The 21168-nt window shown below is 39.0% G+C and overlaps 1 protein-coding gene across 6 annotated transcripts in view; it reads left to right on the top strand.

Moving 5' to 3' along the window:
* nek7 (NIMA-related kinase 7) overlaps nt 1–21168 on the top strand; it is a 240360-nt gene that overhangs the window by 147139 nt on the left and 72053 nt on the right. For all 6 annotated transcript variants that reach the window (XM_059984695.1, XM_059984697.1, XM_059984696.1 and 3 more), the window contains 2 exons: nt 12616–12756; nt 20202–20264. In XM_059984695.1, coding sequence (XP_059840678.1) covers nt 12616–12756; nt 20202–20264 — 204 coding nt within the window. The remainder of the gene's footprint in view (nt 1–12615; nt 12757–20201; nt 20265–21168) is intronic.

Here is a 21168-nt window from a genome sequence, read left to right as displayed (position 1 = left end):
TTATTTTGTCAAGTCATAAAAAATCTGTTTAGCATAATTTGCTACTTAACAGTAATTTGCACTTTATGTAATGTCCAGTATTTCAACATCCAGTATTTCAGTATGATATTTAATTGTATGATTATTTCCATAAAGTAGCTTATTTTATGAAGTAGCGTCCTGGAACATCTGCACAATGAAGATTGATACTTCAAGATTATCTTTATTGACTACAGCTTGGCAATTAATACTATCATCTCCTCAAAACTAATCAATTTAGCTCCTCAATACATCCTTCTGCAACTGGATCCTTAACTTCCAAACTTGCAGACCCCAGTCAGTTCGTATTGGCATTATCTTCTCCACATTCTCCATCATAGTATCCATCAACCCAGGTGCACCACGAGGCTGTATGCTTAGCTGTCTGCTTTGTACTCGCTTTATACTTAAGACTGTGAGGCTAAATATTGCTCCAATGCCATATTTACTTTTGCTGTTGGCACCACTGTCACTGGCTGAATCAGAGGAGGTGACAAATTATCATACAGGAGGAATATTTCAGATCTGGCTGAGTGTTGCCGCATCAATAAATTCTCACTCAGTGTCAGCAAGACTAAGGAGCCGATTATTGATTTCAGGAGGAGGAAACCAGAGATCTTTGAGCCAGTTGTCATTGGGGGAATCATAGATAGAGAGGGTCATTAACTTCAAATTCCTTGGTGTTATCATTTTAGAGAATCTGTCATGGGTGTAGCATTTAAGTGCCATTGGAAAGCACAACAGTGCCTCTACTTTCTTAGAAGTTTGCGAAGATTCAGCATGTCATCTAAATCTTTGACAAACTTCTGTAGATGCGCAGCAGAGAGTATATTCACTGGTGGCATCATGGCCTGCTATGGAAACCTTGAATGGAAAATCCTACCGAAATTCATGGAAACAGTCCAGTCCATTGTGGATAAAGTCCTCAGCACCACTGCAAGGAATGCTGCTGCAGAAAAGCAGTATCCATCATCAAGGATCCCCACCATCCCTGTCATGCTCTCTCTTTGTTGCTGCCATCAGGAAAAAGATGCAGGAGCTTCAGGACACACAGCACCAGTTTCGGGAACTGTTATTACCCCTCAACCATCAGGCTCTTGAACCGGAGGGGATAACTTCACTCAGCCCATCACTGAACTGTTCCTACAACATATGGACTCGTGTTCAAGGACTCTACAAATCATTATCTCATTATTTATTGTTTATTTATTTATTACTGCTATTTTGTTTTCCTAATTTTATATTTGCAGTTTTTTGTCTTCTGCTCATTGGTTATTGTCCATCCTATTGGGGCTGTCTTTTATTGATTCAATTGTGTTTCTTGTATTTACTATGAATGCCCACAAGAAAGTGAATCTCAGGGTTGTATATGATTATGTGTGTGAACTTTGATAATAAGTTTACTTTGAACTTTGAATACATTTGGTGGAAACAAATCTTTGGAGGCAAATAAACCTTTGCAGAAGAATGAACCAAAGACTTAAGACTTTTTGAAAATAAGGTGGTTTTTAACAAATGCATATTGATTGATATGTTTTAGTAATTGCTGGAAATAATATTCACATGTTGTTTGTTCCACACAAAAAGAGAATTATCAAATATAAACATTTCTCATAATACAGTTGAAATACTAGCAATTCAAGATGGAAATTGTATTGAGATTGCTGGTCAATGCGCAGTCTGAAATGAAATGTACCTTTAATGTTGAGTGGTCGGACCACTGAAATTTCTTAAGAAATACTGATCAAGCTTTGGATGGATGGACATTTCAATACACTGTCTGCAATCTTTTGGGTACAATAAATTTAAAAACACATTAATAATATTACATTGTATTTTAAACCACAGTTTGTACTGCTAATTGCTTATTTCCAAATTGGAGTTTTGGTTGATAAACTTGCATTGATTATATGTAACAAGTTATATGTGACCTGCTCATTTTACTTTGTACAGCTTTTGTTTATATGGCTTGAGGGATTTGAACTGGTAAAGATGGCTTTCAGATAATTTTTTTTTGGAGTTGCCTGTTTCCAGCATTCCCCCATCATAATTGCCTTTACTGAAGAGTCGACTATTTTTAGTTCCTAACATGAGAACAGCAGCAACATGCTAAAATAAATCTGCTGACCTGCAGTGCATCTGTGGATTCCTTGTATCTCATAGCTCTAGAGAGAGGAGAGGACCAGTAGCTGAAAAACATAATAAGTGGTTATCTGACAGAATATGGACAAAGTGGATATTAAGCTCTAACCATATTTGAGTTGCATGGAAACATATATCCCTTAGTCAAAAACTCAACACATTTTAGTAATTTTACATCACCCAGAAATTTTGAATGGGTGCATGTTTTGTTAATCATTATGTCATTCATATTTCTCCACATCTGAGAAGTTGCATTAGAAAAATAATGTAGGACATATTCTGAACTGACACATAATGCTCAAGAAGCAAACAATGGTGAGATTTTGCCAATCTGTTTATTGCAGAGAAAATATGTACATCTTCATCTGCAAACCAGTAACTTTATAGACCCAGCTTAACAACTGATTTTAATAAATAGGATATTTCCAGGGAGTAGATTACCACACATGGATTGAATATTGTCGTGTCTAAGAAATCACATTTTTGTGACTTCTGGAATTCAGCTACTTGCAGGTGTCATAACATTTTGACAACCGAAGTTAATGCTATTTAGAATTACTTAACCTTTGCTAAATTATTCATTGCTTGAGGCTGACCATTTAATAATCAGTTAATATTTTACTGCATTGGGTCTTGGCAAATGCCATGTGATTTGAAATACAGAATGATACTTCAAATGAGACGTAAAATCTTCACACAAAAAAAGCAATATGATATCTGACTCTCCATCTACAGACTATAAGACAAGTAATTTGGCTGTCTTAATTGCAGAATGATGAATGGTTTGAGTCTTTGAAATTCCAATTTACTTTTCATAACTAATCTATGTGCTTAAGCTTTTTGAAGAGAAACTTCAACTGAAATTCATATTGTTGCTATGTCTTAGTAATGCACCTGCTAAAAGGTACATATATAGTTTTGAAAATATTACAAAATTTCATTACAATATTTCTGAGGAGGCATTGAAGTGTTAAGAGTCTTTATTTACAAAACGCATGTTGATTGCATGTGGTCACTTGCTGGGATATGGTTTGCAGGAAGATTTTTAATTTGTCGTAGTGAGAGTGCATTACAAGGTTGCAACACACTTTAGGCGTTCTGATAATTTCCTCAACTGAGAGACTGCAGCTCAAGCAGTTTAGAGTTTCATCATCACCCTATGATTATGTTACAGCCTGCAATGCTGGCACATCATTTTTATGCTGTGTTTACTGTTGTTGATTTTTTTTAATTGACTCCCCAGGAGTTTACTTGCAGCACTTGAGTGAGATGAAAGGCTTCTTCAGTCTTTTGTTTCTTACTGTATTAAGAAAGCAGCAAGTGTATCTGACCATTGGAACAGGGATATAAAACTTTATATTTTATGGTAAAGAACATTGAAATGATGGTTGAGGTATGTTTTTATCAATTTACTGTTTTGCCTGTGCCATAGAAATAACCTAGGAGAAATAGGTACTCTGGTTATTGAGCTAAGATAATTTTGGATGTTTTCCACTGGAAGTCTTAATTCATTTCTTGGGTTAGTCACCATATGTACATTTTTGGTTGACCTTGGTAAAATTACCTCTCACTAATTTGACATCAGCAAAACCAAAGAACTGAATATAGACTACAGGAGGAAGAAGCTAGAGGTCCATGAGTCTGTCCTCATTCGGGAAACAAAGATGAAAAAAGGGTCAGTAGCTTTAACTTCTTTAGCGTTAACATATCAGAGGAGCTGACATGCAATTAGCAAACAACGTCATCACAAAGAAGACAGGATGATGTCTCTACTTCCTTAGAAGTTTGCATAGATTAGGCATGTCACCAAAATACTTGACAAAACTTCTGTCGATGCACAGTGGAGAGTATCCAAACTGATCTTATGACCTGGTATGCACTACTGAGTACAGTACATTTTCAGGGAGTGCTGCCACAAGAAAACAGCATCTATCATCATAGACCCCTGTCAACCAGGCCATGACTTCTTGCTACTGCCATCTGGCAGGAGGTACAGAAACCTTCAGTCCCACATCACCAGTTCAAAAACAGTTTTTTACATTTTTTAGAGATAGAACAGTTTTTATCCTGATGTTACTCTGCAACATCAGGATAACTATTCATCACTATCCTGAACTGATTCCATGGTCTACAGCCTCACTTTCTAGGACTCTACAACTCATGTTATCTGTATTGTTTTTATTTGTATTTTGTTTTTCTTTTGCACATTGGTTGTCAGTCTTTGTTTATAGTCATGTATAGTTTATTTTTGTAAAACTCTATTTTTCCTGTCAATAGCTGCAAGAAAATGAAACTCAAGGTAGTATTAGGCAACAATTATGTACTTTGGTAATAAATTTACTTAGAATTTGAATTATTGAATCAAAACTATACTGTCATGTTTCTATTGCTTTGAGTTTGTAGCTTTCTCTTGATATTGCCTTAAATATACTAGAAAGTTTAATTTATTTATTGAGATACAGTGCAGACTAGGCCCTTATGGCTCTTTGAGTCACGACATCCACCAATTCCTCAACTTACATGGGACGATTTACAATGACCAATTAACCTACCAACCGATATGTCTTTAGACTGTGGGAGGAAACCAGAGCACCTGGAGAACAGGATCAACATATACCTCCTTATAGGTAGCAGCAGGAATTGAACCTAGATCACCTGTACTATAAAATGTTGTGCTGATTACTGTACTAATGTACCACTTGTATTATTGGACAAAGGAATGGAGTGTAATTAGAGTAACAATTATGATACTGTAATGCCGAAGGGAAAGAACTGGCAATCATTGATACTTACAAGATTTTAAAAAATATATTTAACTTTGATTTGAACTTAAGTAATGAATTCAACAGTATTTCTTGTATTATTAATTCTCCTGCAATATTGCCCGTTGACTTCTGTAAAATTTAAAAATACAAAATTCTTTTTAGAGAAATCTGCTATCTAAGCGTCAGTTGCTAAATTAGATCTGAGTTTCTGTTTTATTGTTTGGACAGTGATGTTTATATTAATGTGAAATGAGGAAGGTTTTAGAGTGGTATTCCAGTGACCTGAATGATAGTCATTGGAGAACATTTGGAATTTGGAACATGAAATAAGCAAATTGTATTGTGAATAAAAGTGACTCAGTGGTGGTTAGGAATGTACAGTTATGCTGTTCCTCATGTCAGCTTTCCATGTCTAAATTGTATGACAGGACAAGGCAGCAGATGAGACAAGCTGTCGCTCAGCTACTCTGGCCTTTTGAAGAGAGGCCATGGGAGGAAAAGGTGCTGCAAATAGGCTGTGAAGTTTACATACACTGCCCACTGTTAAACAGATTACCTCTAATGAAGTGTCTAATGCTCAGCCTGTATCAGCCTAATCCTAGGTGGCAGTTTGTCCCTCAGCTGCCAAGAAACACCACCCTCTGGCCTTATATCACCAATGTCTTCACAGTGCACTGGGAGGTGCCCGGCTTTAATAAACCAAGACAGTGTGTGATCTGACATGCAAATGTAGGTCATTGCATATGTAAATGTGTGATTACAGGCTTGCATGCCAGAACACATTAGTGAGACTTTGCTCTCAGCATGTGGTTGTCATAGTTCCTCAAAAGCTGATGCTAACATTTGTCAAGTTATCACATACGCCAATAAGACAAAAAATTGTGCTGTAGATTGGGTATACTTATTGAATGTAAAATATCCAAATTCTGAAATAACCAAAAATGTGTACTTAATGTTGTTTATAACATCAATAACATCATTGCTAACACTGTTACTTATATGTTGTCAAATACTTCAAAATTTTATTGATCAGTGGCAGATATAGCTCATGCACATTTAAAAAGTTGCATTATTTTTGTTTCTATTTGCTTTATTTTTACTGATATGCTGATGGTATGAGTTGGTGCGGTCAATCATTATACACAATATATATTGCATGTACTATATATAAAAATGGATACGCATGAATATCATTTCGCTTCCAGAAATCTATTTTAAATTGGAATGTTGCCACTTGAATGTGTCCCTTTTGTTTCATAAGGAAAAGTTTAAAGGATCATGTAATTGCTTCATACATTTGTAACAAAGTCTCTGAATGCACTTCCACAATTAGGGAAATAATGTTGGGTGCCCCAAAGCAATCAAGATGGGGTTTTCTTTATATAAAAATGTATAAAATTAATTTTTTCAAAACTTATTAATCTATTGGAAGACAGTGCACTATTCATGCGAAAAGGTTAAGTCCTTTTGAGTTTAGTAAAGTCAAAGACATTAGAAAAAAAAATCAATCAAGATCTAGCTTTGGTTACTGCAGTTGGTTTATTTTTAGTGTGCCATCAGGTGAATTTTATTTCCATCACGCACCAATTTAAGTGTTACAGATAGAATGTAGAATATTGAACAGTAAGTACAGCAGGGTCTTTTGGTCCATAATGTTGTGTCAAATCAATTAAAATGGTAATCAATTAGCTAACTAAAGTAATTACTTCAGCCTCCACAATGTCCATATCCCTCCATATTCCTCACAGTCATGTGCATGTTTAAGTGTCTCTTACAAGTCCCTAATATACCTGCCTAAAGCACCACCCCAGGCAGTTCATCCCAGGCATTCACTCACCACTCTGTATATTTTAAAAATACTTCCCCTTACATCTTCTTTAAAATTACCTGTCTTACCTTAAATGCATGTCCTCTGGTATAATACATTTCAACCTTTGGGGAAAAACATACTGTCTGTCTTCTCTATCTATGATCTCATAATCCTATAAACCTCTATCAGATCTCCCCTCAGCCTCTGCTGCCCCAGAGAAAACAACCTAAGTTCATCCAACCTTTCGTTTTAGCACATGCCCATCCAGGCAGTGTCCTGATTTAAAACTCTTATATGCCCTATCCAAAGCTTTGACATCCTTTCTATAATGGGGTGTCAAGACCTGAATATAATCCTTCAGGTGTGGCCTAACTACAGTTTTATAAAGCTGCAACATAATTTTCTGACTCAATGGCTCGAATAATAAAAGCTCGCATGCATCTGCAAACTTACTAACCCACCAATCTAGATTTTAAACCAGGTCATTTATATACATCACAAACAGCATTGGTCCCAGTACAGATCCCTGTGGAACACCAGTAATCTCAGACCACCAGTTAGAATAAACCCCATTGACCATTACCTTTTGTCTTCAATGAGCAAATTAACAGATTTTTCGTAATCTTCTGGATGAACCTCCTTTGGGGGACCTTGTGAAATGCCGTACTAAAATCCATGTAGACAATATCAACAGCTCTATCTTCATCAATCACCCTTGTCACCTCGTCAAAAAAATTCAAAACAATTTGGTAGGAATTGACTTACTCTTCAAAAAGCCTTGCTGACTCTCCCTAATTAGGCCTTAGTTTTCCAAATGCTCATGAATCTTATCCTAAAAATTCCTTCTAATAATGCCCTTACCACTGGCATGAGACTCATCAGTCTTTAGTTTCCAGGATCATCCCAGGTTCCCTTCTTGAACAATAGAACAACACTAGCTACTTACCAGTCCTCCAGGACCTTGCCTGTGGCTAGAGGGGATATAAAGAAATTGGTCAAGGGCTCAACAATCTCTTCACTTCCCGCTCTCAATAACCTGGGGTATATCCCACCAGTCCTAGACGACTTAACCACCTTATTGCTCTTTGCGAGACCCAATGCTACCACCTCCTTTCCTTCGAAATGCCCTAGTATATTAATATTCTCAGCACTGATCTCCCTATCTTCCACGTCCTTCTCCTTGGTAAATACTGATGTAAAGTACTTATTAGAACATCACTCACATCCTCTGCATTCAAGCAAATGTTCCCCCTTCATCCTTGAGTGGTCCCACCCTCTTTCTCCTGATGTATATTTAGAATGTTTTAATCCTATTTGCCATGGCACCTCCTGGCTTTCCTAGTTCTGTTATTCAGTTATTTTCTGGCTTCTTTATAATCGTTTGCTTGATTCTTGCTTCCTAAGCTTTACATATGTTTCCTTTTTCTTCTTGATTAAATTCATCACCTCTCTTGACATCCAAGATTCTCTTACCTTGCCATCCTTGTATTTCCTTTGGACTGGAACATACCTGTCTTGTACTCTGTGCAGTTTGTCTTTCAACACCCTCCAAGTGTCAGAGGTAGATTTGCTGTTCCCAATGAACTCTTGCTAATTCCTGCCTAGTGCTCTTGTTCTGCTCCAATATAATACGTTCCCACAATGTCCATACTTATCCTTATCTATAGCTATCTTAAAACTTAAGGAGCTGTTGTCACTGTTCCCTAACTACTCACCTGCTGAAAGTTGAGCCACCTGGCCAGGCTCAATTCCCAACACCAGATCCAGTACAGCCCAGAATTCTGTTGGCCTATCTACATATTGATTTAAGAAACCCACCTGGATGCACCTAACAAATTCTGTCTCATCAACTTGCATTAAGAAGATAAAGACTCTAGACCAACAACCTTACTTAATCTGCTTGCATATCTGTTCCTCAATGTTCTGGTGGTTGTTGAGGGGTCTGTACTGCAATCGATCAGAGTAGTTGCACATTTCTGAATTTTGAGTTCTACCCAGATAGATTCAGAGGACAAGCCCTACATTGTGTCCCTTTTAGTGCAGATATGTTATTGTCCATAATTGGTAGTTCAAATCCATCCTCACCTTGCTCCCCACCCCATCTCTCTTTCCTCCCTCTCTATCTTATCTAAAACATTGAAACCCAGGGACATTAAGCAGCTATTCCTGTTCCTCTCTCTCAACAAAGTCTCTGTAATGATTGTAACATCATAGTTCTATGTACTGATCCATACTGTAGGTTCATCACCTTTACCCATAATACTCCTAGCATTAAAATGCACATACTTTAAACTATCTATCCTGTTGTATTTATGACTTTGCCTCCTGCCTGTCTTTACTGGCCCTGGACATCTGCCTTCCTCTGTATCCCTCCACTTTCTGACTTGGTGCTCTGGATCTCATTGTGTTGCTGAACTAGTTTAAACCCTCCAAAGTAGCACTTGCAAACCTCCTGGCCAAGAAATTAGTTCCCCTTCAGTTTAGGTGCAACCCATCCCTCTTGTACGTCACCTCTGCCCCAGAAGGGGTTCCAGTGATCCAAGAAGCTGAAATCCATGTCCACTGCACCAATTCCTCAATCACTCATTTATTTCTACTGTCATCCTATTCCTACCCTGACTTGCATGGGGAACTGGGAATAATTCAGAGATTATTACCTTGGAAGTCTTGCTCTTCAGACTCTTTCCTAGTTCCCTACACTCTCTATGAAGGACTTCCCCCCCCCCCCACCCCATATTGTAATTGAGGTCAATGTGCACTACAATCTCTGGCTGCTCACCCTTCACCTTGTGAATATTTTGCAGCCACTTTGAGACATCCTTGACCCCAGCACCTGGGAGGTGACACACCACCCTGGCGTTTCTTTATCGGCCATAGAATCAGCTGTCCATCCCCCTAACTATCGAGTCTCTTGTCACTATTGTTCCACCTGACTTTACCCTTTTCTGCTGAGCCTCTGAGCTGGCCACAGTTTCACTTGCCTGGCTGCTGCTGCTGTGCGCTGATAGGTCACTCTCTTCTTCCCCCCCCCCCCCCATTTATTATCCAAAGTGGTATACTTATTGCTGAGGGGAATGACCACAGGGGAACCCTGCACTGACTGCTTATTCCGCTTACTTCTCCTGGTGGTCACCCATCTACTGTCTGAAGCCTGCACTCTGAGTGTGACCACATCAGTAAAAGTTTCATTTGTGTTGTTTTCAGCTTCCTGGATGGTCCTGAGTACATCATCTCAAGCTCCAGTTTCTTGAACTTGTCAGTTAGAAGCTGAAGTTGGGTACACTTCTTGCAGATGTAGTCATCAGGGAGACTGGAAAATACCTTGAAATCCCACATCTCACAGGAGGAGCATCCATTGCCTTAACCATCCTGCCTACAAAGACTAAGGATTTATAGACAATTAAAAATTACTTACCTGTTCTTAACTGTGCCTTCTCTTTGAAAACTTTGATTTGTCCACACAATTGAGTCTCTTACTCAGCTTCCTCTTATCAAACTTGTTATACCTTTTGCTCCAACTGTTCAATCCCAAGTTCCACAATCAAAAACACAAACTACTTGGCACCCTTAGACTGTTCTCACTGAAGCCTGTTGAACCAAAGCTTGACCACTCTAACACTGGCCCACTCACACAATCGCCGCTCTGCTAAATATCTCCTTTTTTTACTGGCTCAAATAAGTACATCTTAAACAATGAATTGGTAGTGAATCACAGCAGCAACCTTGGGATCAAGTTGCTGCTAATTTAAAAATATTGAATTGAGAGATAAGGAAAATAATTATCATTTGCCTTAGAGGATAAAACACAAGATAAGGGGATTTCAACTATAGAAGTTCTGCAGTTGAAATGTAAGCTTTATGGTGTTCTAATGTACAGTTTATGGTATTCTAATGTAATGTAAAATAGCAAAAATTCAAAACCACTGTTAAAAATCTGTTGGTCCTGCATCATGGGATTGGTTCATTGAATTAGATTTTTTGGTGTAGTGTTTGTAGCCACTTCAGACTATATATATATAATCATTCTAAGCTGATCAATTGAATTTCTTTTTATTTTCACTTTCTAGACTAGATTGATGTTATATATACTAGAGAAACTTGACACACGTGTATGTTGTTGGTTCATCAACTAAAGTATTCATGAAACTGTAACATGGTTGTTTTACAAAATTTAGGTTTTGGAAATTTGGGAAATGGGGATTGTGAGGCATAGAAGATATCTGTCGGTATCTGAAGTGAGGAAGGTTCATGTCTTTTATTCAAATCCTATGGTGAAAGTTATAAAATATCGATCTTTAAAGTAACCTTTCCTACAGTTTTGGCTTAAGCTTTGTACATATATTGAATTTCTATTTGGTATTAAAAATTAAATCCTTCAAAATAGTGGTTCTGAGTTTATTTATAATGTTCCAAGCAGTTTCTTGCATAGATTCAGGGAATTAAAGGATTGAAGAAATCAAGGGCAAGCTTCGGGGAAGGGATAGGAGGCAATGGTCCAATATTCAAAGAGGTTGGAAATGATTGGATCCAAGACCTGCTCAGAATGTGAAACAGTATGAGATTGGCATTGATTGAGGAAGGAAGGAAGGAAAGCAGACAGATCTCGTGGAAGGTTGAACTAGGAAATTGTGAAGAGTGCAATTTAAAATGTTATATTTAGATGAATGATCGTCTTGCTTGGGAATAAAACTTAATTTCCCAGAATACTTGCTAATTTAATTGCTATCTTGATTTAAAATGAAAATTAGCATTGCATCAACAAAAGGAGCAACATTCAATAATTTAGTTTTAGTAATAAAGTACCTATGGCATCTTCCTAGCCCCTGTTCTCCAAATTTACATTATGTTCACTGGGGTGCAAAGACTGCTAACAGTTGATGCATAAAACTTGCAAAGTGAAGGCAAGTCCAATTTCTCAAGGAAAGCCTACAGACTTGTAAAACTGACTAGTGGAAAAATAATTTTATTTCCTAAAAATCAATTAATGGATTACCTCTGATGTTTCTGTTGGTTTCTATGTTCAGGACCCTAGTGTAGCTGAATAAATAATCCATACTGTGCCTGTGAGTAAAAGATTAAACATTTGTCTCTTATGCCAGATACTATTAATTGCATTTGAGCTATTTGGACTAATGACTTTACCTTTATGCCATAATTAAGTTAAGATTTCAAAGTTATCTCAAAAATATCATTCCACTTCCCTGACCATGTAATGCTATTTTGCAGCCTTGTATGTCAGGTGTACTTTGAGGCCTAGCCTAAGCCCTATTCAAGTGGAAAGGGAGAACATGTAAAGATGGAAGTAGTAGAGCACTTCAAATAATATATCTAACTTTATTAGCAGCAGGTTTGAGTGGTCAATACAATTTCAAAGTGACAGCTTCTGGGGTATGAAGCTGCAATGGTAGAAATCCAAAAGTTATTTTCCATTATCTTACAAAACTCAAAAGTACTAGCAAATAATTTTCACTAAACTATCTTGAAAGTGCAGTGTTTTAAGTTGTTAATGGCAGATGAAGTTAAAATAATTGATTAAAGTTTAGTTTTCCTTTTAGTTTTCCTAAAAGCATACTTCAAAATATCATTTATCTTTAATCCTTTTGAAAATTCAGTGTTTTTTTAACTCCAATCACTATTTTGTCCATTCAAATGTTTCAAATTCATTAAAAATTGCCTTTTTTTTCCTATTAATGATTGGCTGCTTAATGATATTATCAATACATGCCAGAGATTACTTTGAACTGATGCTGAACAAGACCAGATCTGAAAAAACCTCGTTAAAATATATATAGGGGCTTGAATAACATTTCCTATTTTTATATTGAAGCAAATTTTCTGCATTCTGCAGTGTTTATTTTCATGTATGCTTCTTGTTCACAGAAACCTCTGCGTCCTGATTTGGGCCTCAATACACTGGGAAATTTCCAAATAGAGAAAAAGATTGGTCGTGGACAGTTTAGTGAAGTCTACAGAGCATCATGCCTACTAGATGGAATGCCTGTAGCTCTGAAGAAAGTCCAGGTATGCACACTTGAAATGTAATTGTTCTTGAAGCTCAACAATCATAATTATAGATCAGAAGTAAGGACATGTATTTTTTATATTCTGAGAAATTAGATATCTCAGTACAGTTGTTTTTCTTTAAACATAATATCAAGTCATGGAGTGAAAGTTTTCAATGCCTCTGACAATGACTGCAATTTTCATTTTTGGAATCCGACCCTTACTGCCAGTGTCTGCTCTGATTACACTTTGGTCTTCTCTTGAACTTGTGTTCTCTTGTTTCACTGCCTCTTTGCTACTCTAACCAACTATGATGCTATACAGTATGATTAGCTAATTAATATTTAGGATCAACATTGTTAACAATCACTTAACAATCTTAGCTAAAATATTGATTAATCACTTAACAATCTTATTTAAAAGATTGATCAAAGAGAATGCTGGTCTGTATATTGCTGAGGACTCTCATTGAATTGTAGATCTTGTGTTGTAGTAAGAATTGATAGACAACAGTGATGATGTTGTTTTACTTGGTGTAAATCTTGCTGTCAGGTAGTGAGTATACTTCAAAATTATTGTCATGAAAGCATTCCGTACATTTTGCGGTCATGAATTTACCAAACAAATCCTTCTTTTAAGCCTCCATAAGTTACCTTTTTAAAAGCAAAACTAGAAGTCCTCTAACCTTATGTGCCACAGATAAGTTTTTAACTTTCAGACTTCCATTATTCAGATTCAGATTCAGATTCAGTTTATTGTCATTTATAAACCACAAATACAATGCAGTTAAAAAATGAATCAGAATCAGAATCAGACTTTAATCGCCAAGTACCTGTAGACATACAAGGAATTTACTTCCGGCACATGTTGTCTCTCTGCTCATAACAATAATAATGACAAATATAAATGAAAATATAGATTATACATACAAGTAGTGCGATCCAAGTAATAGTTAGTCGCCAGTTAACCGGCAGTTAACTGTTCAGCAAAGTGACCGCAGTAGGGAAAAAATTTCTCCAGTGCCTATTAGTCTTAGTCTGGAGGGATCTGAAGCGCCTACCAGACGGAAGCAGTTCAAACAGTCCGTGCGCAGGACGGAAGGAGTCCTTTATGATGTTCCCCGCCCTCTTCTTCAACCTGGAAGAGTACAGGTCCACAATAGAGGCTCCAATGATGTGCTCGGCAGTCCTCACTGTGCGCTGTAGTCTGGTTCTATCCTGCTTGGTGGCGGCTCCAAACCACACTGTGATGGAGGTGTGCAGGACAGACTCAATGACTGCAGTATAGAACTGCAGCAGCAATTCCTGAGGCAGACCATATTGCCTCAAGAGCCACAGGAAGTACATCCGCTGCTGGGCCTTCTTCAGGATGGAGCTGATGTTCTGCTCCCACTTCAGATCCTGAGAGATGGTGGTTCCCAGGAACCTGGTTCTCCACGGTGGACACAGGGCTGCCGAGGACTGTGAGGGGGGACATAACGGGGGGATATCTCCTGAAATCCACTATCATCTCCTTTGTCTTGAGCGTGTTCAGCTCCAGATTGTTCCGACTGCATCAGAGCGCCAGTTGGTCCACCTTCTGTCGATATGCAGACTCATCACTGTTCTGGATGATTCCGATGACGGTGGTGTCATCTGCAAACTTCAAAAGCTTCACATAGGGGTTGGAGGAGGTGCAGTTATTGGTGTAGAGGGAGAACAGCAGTGGAGAGAGGACACACCCCTGGGGGGCGCCGGTGTTGGTGATTTGAGTATCCGTGGTGACCTGTCCCATCCTTACCTGCTGACTTTTGTTGGTCAGGAAGCTGTAAATCCAATCGCAGAGGTCAGATGGCACAGTGAGGTGAGACAATTTGGAGCAGAGGATATGAGGGACGATGGTGTTAAACGCCGAACTGAAATCCACAAACAGCATCCAAGCATAGGTCCCAGGACGATCCAGATGTTGCAGGATATAGTGTAGTCCCAGGTTGACTGCATCGTCTACTGACCTATTTGCCCGGTAGGCAAACTGCAGGGGATCCAGCAGGCTGCTGGTGAGGGTCTTCAGGTGGTTCAACACCAAGCGTTCAAAGGATTTCATGACCACAGATGTCAGTGCGACAGGTCTGTAGTCGATCAGTCCTGTGATGGTGGGTTTCTTGGGGACCAGGATGATGGTAGAGCGCTTGAAGCAAGTCGGAACCTCACTCAGCTCCAGAGATCTATTAAAGAGCTGAGTGAAGATGGGAGCCAGCTGATCAGTACAGGCTCGTAGACAGGAGGGGGAGACCCCATCTGGGCCTGGAGATTTTTGGGTCTTAAGTCGCTGGAACAGTCGACATACTTCTCCTTCGCTGATTCTAAGCTGTGATCTGGGGGGCTGGACAGAGATAGTGGGGAGGTGATTGCAGTGATTGGGGGATGAGTGCCAGTGAGTGATGGTCGAGGGAAGGCAGGAAGAGAGACCGAAGGGGGGGAGGGACAGGTGTAAGGAGGACCCTCTCAAATCTACAGTAAAAGGTATTAAGGTCGTCAGCCAAAGCTTTGTTAACCTCAGCGGGGGGGGGGGGGGGGCAGTGCGTCTCCTGTAGCCAGTGACCTCCTGCAGGCCTCTCCACTCCGACAATGAGTCGTTAGCTGAGAAATTATTCCTCAACTTTTCGGAGTAGAGCCGCTTGGCCACTCTGATTTCTCTGGTTAGTGCATTCTTGGCCAGCCTGTATAGGGCCCTATTCCCACTCCTGTGGGCGTCCTCCTTAGCTTGGCGAAGATGTCTGAGTTTGGGGGTAAACCATGGCTTATTGTTGGCGAAGGTCCGGAAAGTTTTTGTGGGTACACATGCATCCTCACAAAAACTGATGTAGGATGTCACAGTGTCTGTCAGTTCATGTATATTGGTGGCTGCAGCTTCAAAGACACCCCAGTCAGTGGTGTCAAAACAGTCCTGAAGTTGCTGTTTCGCCTCACTGGTCCACTTCTTCACTGTCCTCACCACAGGCTTAGCAGATTTAAGTCTCTGCCTATAGACTGGGATGAGGTAGATCAGACAGTGGTCAGAGAGTCCTAAGGCTGCACGGGGAATAGAACGGTAAACATTATTTAGGATAGTATAACAGTGGTCCGGAGTGTTACTATCCCTGGTGGGGCAGTTAACATGTCGTCTGTATTTCGGGAGTTCGTGATTCAGTTTAGCTCTGTTGAAATCTCCTAGGACGATCAACAGCGAATCTGTGTGTTCCCATTCTAAACGCATAATATGATCAGCCAGCCGCCGAATGGCCTCGCTCATGTTGGCCTGAGGTGGAATATAAACACTGTCAAGGATAAATGAGGAAAACTCTCGCGGTGAATAGAAAGGCTTACTGTTCAGAATGAGAAACTCCAGGTTCTGGTCGCAGTGTCTGTGAAGAACCTTAACGCCAGTGCACCAGCCTTCATGGATGTAAAAACAGATTCCACCACCCCTTGATTTCCCCGATAACTCCGTGATGCGGTCCGCTCGCAGCAGCTGGAAGCCGGGGACGTGCAGACCTCCATCCGGAACGGAATCACCGAACCACGTTTCAGTGAAACAAAGAGCCGCAGAATTCGCAAAGTCTCTACTGGTTCTGGTCAGAAGAAGCAGCTCGTCCAACTTATTAGGAAGCAAGCGAACGTTGGCGAGGTGTATCGCTGGGAGTGCGGTGCGGAATCCCCGCGGTCTCAGTTTAACAAGCGCACCGGCTCTCTTCCCTCGTTTACGACTCTTCCATAATCCATACAGAGCCGCTGCTCCGCCGACCAAGATCTCAGAAAAACTATTCGGGTCAGAGTGGAAAGTTGGAAGGTAGTTGTTAATGAGCTGCCTGGTGTTCAGGAGCTCATCCCTGCTGAATATGACTGAATCCGCTTGAACAAAAACAATAAAAAGGCACAAAAACACACAAAAAGCCAGAGAGCTCAGCACAGAGGCCACCATCTGCGGCGCCATTTTAGAATTTTCTCCGGAATGATATCTCAAAAAAGCACAAAACAGACCACACAAGAAAAACCACATAACATTTTGTAATCCAGAGTCTAGAGAGGCTGCTGCATATCAATATCGCGCTACCATCATAGCACGTTCCCCGGAAAGGAACTACAAACCCATTAGACAAAACTAAAGCTACAAGACATGCACAAAACCACATAGTTACATATAGTTATAGTTAACATATAGTTTCAACAGTGCAGACAATACCATAATTGATAAAAGACTAACTGACAAAGACCACATAATTATAACACATAGTTTCAACAGTGCAAAGCAATGCCGTAATCTGATAAAGAGCAGTCCATGGCATGGTTTAAAAGAAAGGTCTCAAAGTCCCGACAGCCCATCATCTCACACAGACGGTAGAAGGAAGAAAAACTCTTCCTGCCATGAACCTCATCTTGGAGTTATGCTTAATTATTTACAATTGTTCCTTTTTCTCCATGTACCTTTGGAGAATTTTCATGAAGCCAATTCCCCAATCTGGTTCTTTATAAAATATGGTGCCACATCTATTTATGGAAGAGATTAAACTTTTTTTGAAACTTGTGTACTGTTTACATGAAAAAAAAACTTTGGCCTTAGTAGTCTAGCAAACATTTAGTAATGATGTTTGATGAAGGCAGAAAAGGTATTACAGTTTTGTTTTTGTCATTTGCGGTTGATGAAGGGAAAGGTAAATTTAGGTAGAGGAATATGTAAATGGGAGAATGGATTAAGGGGTATGATTAGCTTATGATCAATTGTCTTATAGGTACCTTATATTACTGGGCAGTCAGAAAGAAACTCTACCCAGCAACAGGTGACGCATTAGGCATTGTTCTCTAAAAGTGCTAAGCATAACTAATTATAGGTATGGTATGATTGAAGGGGCATCTTAAGGCATAACGAAATATGGGATATAACGTTCAAGAGAAGGAAGAAGTGTTGGGGAGGTGCCAATATGAGGAACTTAAGTTGAATCTAGGCTAGCCTTGGCAGAAATAATTATAACTAACCAATAATGGTTTTACATCTAATTGTATTTTAGCATTGATCGAAGCTATTCTAAAATGTATTAACTCACGTAATTATAATATTGCCTGTAATGATCAATGTAATAAATTGTGTGGAATTGTGTTTGGGGGTGGGCAGTGTCCAGACTGTCTCTTTGCGAGCTCAGTCTGTAACTTCCCCCATAGCATGCTATGAATAAAAAGTGAAGTTTGATGAAGTATCGCTTGTTTTATGGTTTTATTGAATTCGTGGTACCTTGTGCTATTGCATCGGGTCGATCTGCCTTTGGCACAGTGGCATGCAAAAGTTTGGGCACCCCGGTCAAGATTTCTATAACTGTGAATAGTTAAATGAGTAGAAGATGAGCTGTTCTCCAGAAGTCATAAAGTTAAAGATGAAACATTCTTTTCAACATTTTAAGCAAGATTAGTGTATTATTTTTGTTTTGTACAATTTTAGAGTGGGGAAAAAAGGAAAGGAGCACCATGCCACAGTTTGGGCACCTCAAGAGATTTGAGCTCTCAGGTAACCTTTACCAAGGTCTCAGACCTTAATTAGCTTGTTAGGGCTATGGCTTGTTCACAGTCATTGTTAGGAAAGGCCATGTGATGTGAATTTCAAAGCTTTATTAATACCCTGACTCCTCAAACCTTGTCCCAACAATCAGCAACCATGGGCTCCTCTCAGCAGCTGCCTAGCACTCTGAAAATTAAAATAAATGATGCCCACAAAGCAGGAGAAGGCTATAAGAAGATAGCAAAGCTTTTTCAGGTAGACATTTCCACAGTTCATAATGTAATTAAGAAATGGCAGTTAACAGGAACAGTGGAGGTGAAGTTGAGGTCTGCAAGACCAAGAAAACTTTCCGAGATAACTGCTCATAGGATTGCTAGAAAGGCAAATCAAAACCCCTGTTTGACTGCAAAAGACCTTCAGGAAGATTTAACAGACTCTGGAGTGGTGGTGCACTGTTCTACTGTGCAGCGACACCTGCACAAATATGACCTTCGTGGAAAAGTCATCAGAAGAAAACCTTTCCTGCGTCCTCACCACAAAATTCAGCATCAGAAATTTGCAAAGGAACACCTAACCAAGCCTGATGCATTTTGGAAACAAGTCCAGATGAAGTTAAAATAGAACTTTTTGGCCGCAGTGAGCAAAGGTATGTTTGGAGGAAAAAGGGTGCAGAATTTCATGAAAAAGACACCTCTCCAACTGTTAAGCACGGGGGTGGATCGATCATACTTTGGGCTTGTGTTGCAGCCAGTGGCACGGGGAACATTTCACTGGTAGAGGGAAGAATGAATTCAATTAAATACCAACAAATTCTGGAAGCAAACATCACACCGTCTGTTTTTAAAAAAAAAGCTGAAGGTGAAAAGAGGATGGCTTTTACAACAGGATCATGATCCTAAACACAACTCAAGATCCACAATGGACTACCTCAAGAGGTGCAAGCTGAAGGTTTTGCCATAGCCCTCACAGTCCTCTGACCTAAACATCGTCAAAGATCTGTGGATAGACCTCAAAGGAGCAGTGCATGCAAGGTGACCCAAGAAACTCACAGAACTAGAAGCCTTTTGCAAGGAAGAATAGGCGAAAATCCTCAAACAAGAATTGAAAGATACTTAGCTAGCTGTGATACTTGCTGAAGGGGGTGTTACTAAGTACTGATCATGCAGGGTGCCCAAACATTTGCTTCAGGCCCTTTTCCTTTTTCATTATTTTGAAACTATAAACGATGGAAGTAAAAAAAAGTCATCTTGCTTAAAATATTAAAGAAATGTGTTATCTTCATGCCTTTTGGAAATCAGGTCATCTTTTACTCACTTAGCTATTCACAGTAACAGAAATTTGACCGGGGTGCCCAAACTTTTGTATGCTGCTGTTATGTTGCTTTAACAAGAATGGCACTCCTAAAGTATGAGTCATTCATGCACTTTGTTGCTGAGCTAACAACTAACTTAAGCATTTCTGGGTATAAGGCAAAGTCCATGGAAAAATAAATTATCTACTTTGTTTAAGTAAGGTGATGAGAACAATTGAAACACTATCTTTTGGCTGAAATTTTGGTAACCACAAATTCTTGAATGTGATGATTATGGTACTCTTTTTTTTACAAATGATTGTTGGCTGTTAATATGTTTTTGTATACCAATTTTTTTGTGTGACATGAAGTTCAAGTACTCTGCTAAAAGGAAGTTCTCTCCAAGCATTGATAGGTCCGAATTATTTTTGTGTGTATATCTTGTTTGGATGAATCAAAATCAGACCTTGATTTATATGTAAAACTTGTTCAGATCTTCCGGTCATGCTCCCATCACATCTGTGCATAATTTTGCTGTAGTGTTTTACCATAAGAGAAAATACAGATTTTCACCATGTAGGGAAAGTAAAATGACCCTTGTTGAATTTAGTGCTTTTTTTTGTGTATTAGGTGTGAAAAAGAAACCTAAAATTAATATTTTTTCCAGATATTTGAAATGATGGATGCCAAAGCTCGTCAAGATTGCATAAAAGAAATAGATCTTCTGAAGGTAAAAAGAGCACCTTAGAAAAAAGTTTGAAAAGGGAAGAACTAATTTTAAGAATGCATGCTTAATGTTTGTTGGCCAGATTTTAATCTTTTCAAAGATGCAGCCAAAATGCTGGAGAAAATGCTTGTTAACTTTTACTTTGGATTCTGTAAATCAACAGCAATAGTTTCTAATTGGTTCCGCTGTCCATTACTGTGCACAGTAACCATGTCATAGAACTGAGCTTGAACCTTCTGTAGTTCCAAGAATTTTTATTGTATATAATGATCTGGTACTCCATGTTGCTCAGTGCAATTAATCTTGAAATTGTAGACTACAGCTTTATGACTTTTATCAGTCACAAATCAACTTTTGGGCTTGTATCAAACCAAAGCATTCACTCCATTTACCTTGTTCATATGAGTAATTCTAGCCATGAAAGGTGAGCTGTCGTAATTGAGAAGATCTCTATCAAGAAACAATGATGTGAAATGGATAACTCACTATGTGCGGAGGACAGTTGAATAAAGAAGCATTATATCAATGCTTTTCGGAATTGGAGCATTCCTTCTTTGAAGTTCTATTTTGTAGCTATTTTCTTCTCATTACTGAATCATTTAAATATTTCAAAGGTTCATTTTGTTGTAAAAGTATGCATGTAGAATACAATACAACTCTGAAATCTGACCTCCAGATAGCTACAAAATGCAGGAAAACCTTTGGAGTCATTGAAAGAAAATACATCACCCCCCTCCCGTGCGAAAAAGAAACAAAAACTTGCTAACCTCAAAATCCTCTAATCCCTACCTCACACGAAAAGCTAACAGATTGCCTACCCAAAAAATCATAACTAGAACATCAAAATCCCAAAATCGATCCCCTCCCTTGCACAAAATCTAACAGATCGCCCATTCTGAAAACAGCA

This window comes from Hypanus sabinus, chromosome 11, assembly GCF_030144855.1.
Source record: "Hypanus sabinus isolate sHypSab1 chromosome 11, sHypSab1.hap1, whole genome shotgun sequence".
NCBI lineage: Eukaryota > Metazoa > Chordata > Chondrichthyes > Myliobatiformes > Dasyatidae > Hypanus > Hypanus sabinus.
Note: the sequence above shows the minus strand (reverse complement) of the source record. Positions and strands in the feature narration are given on the sequence as shown.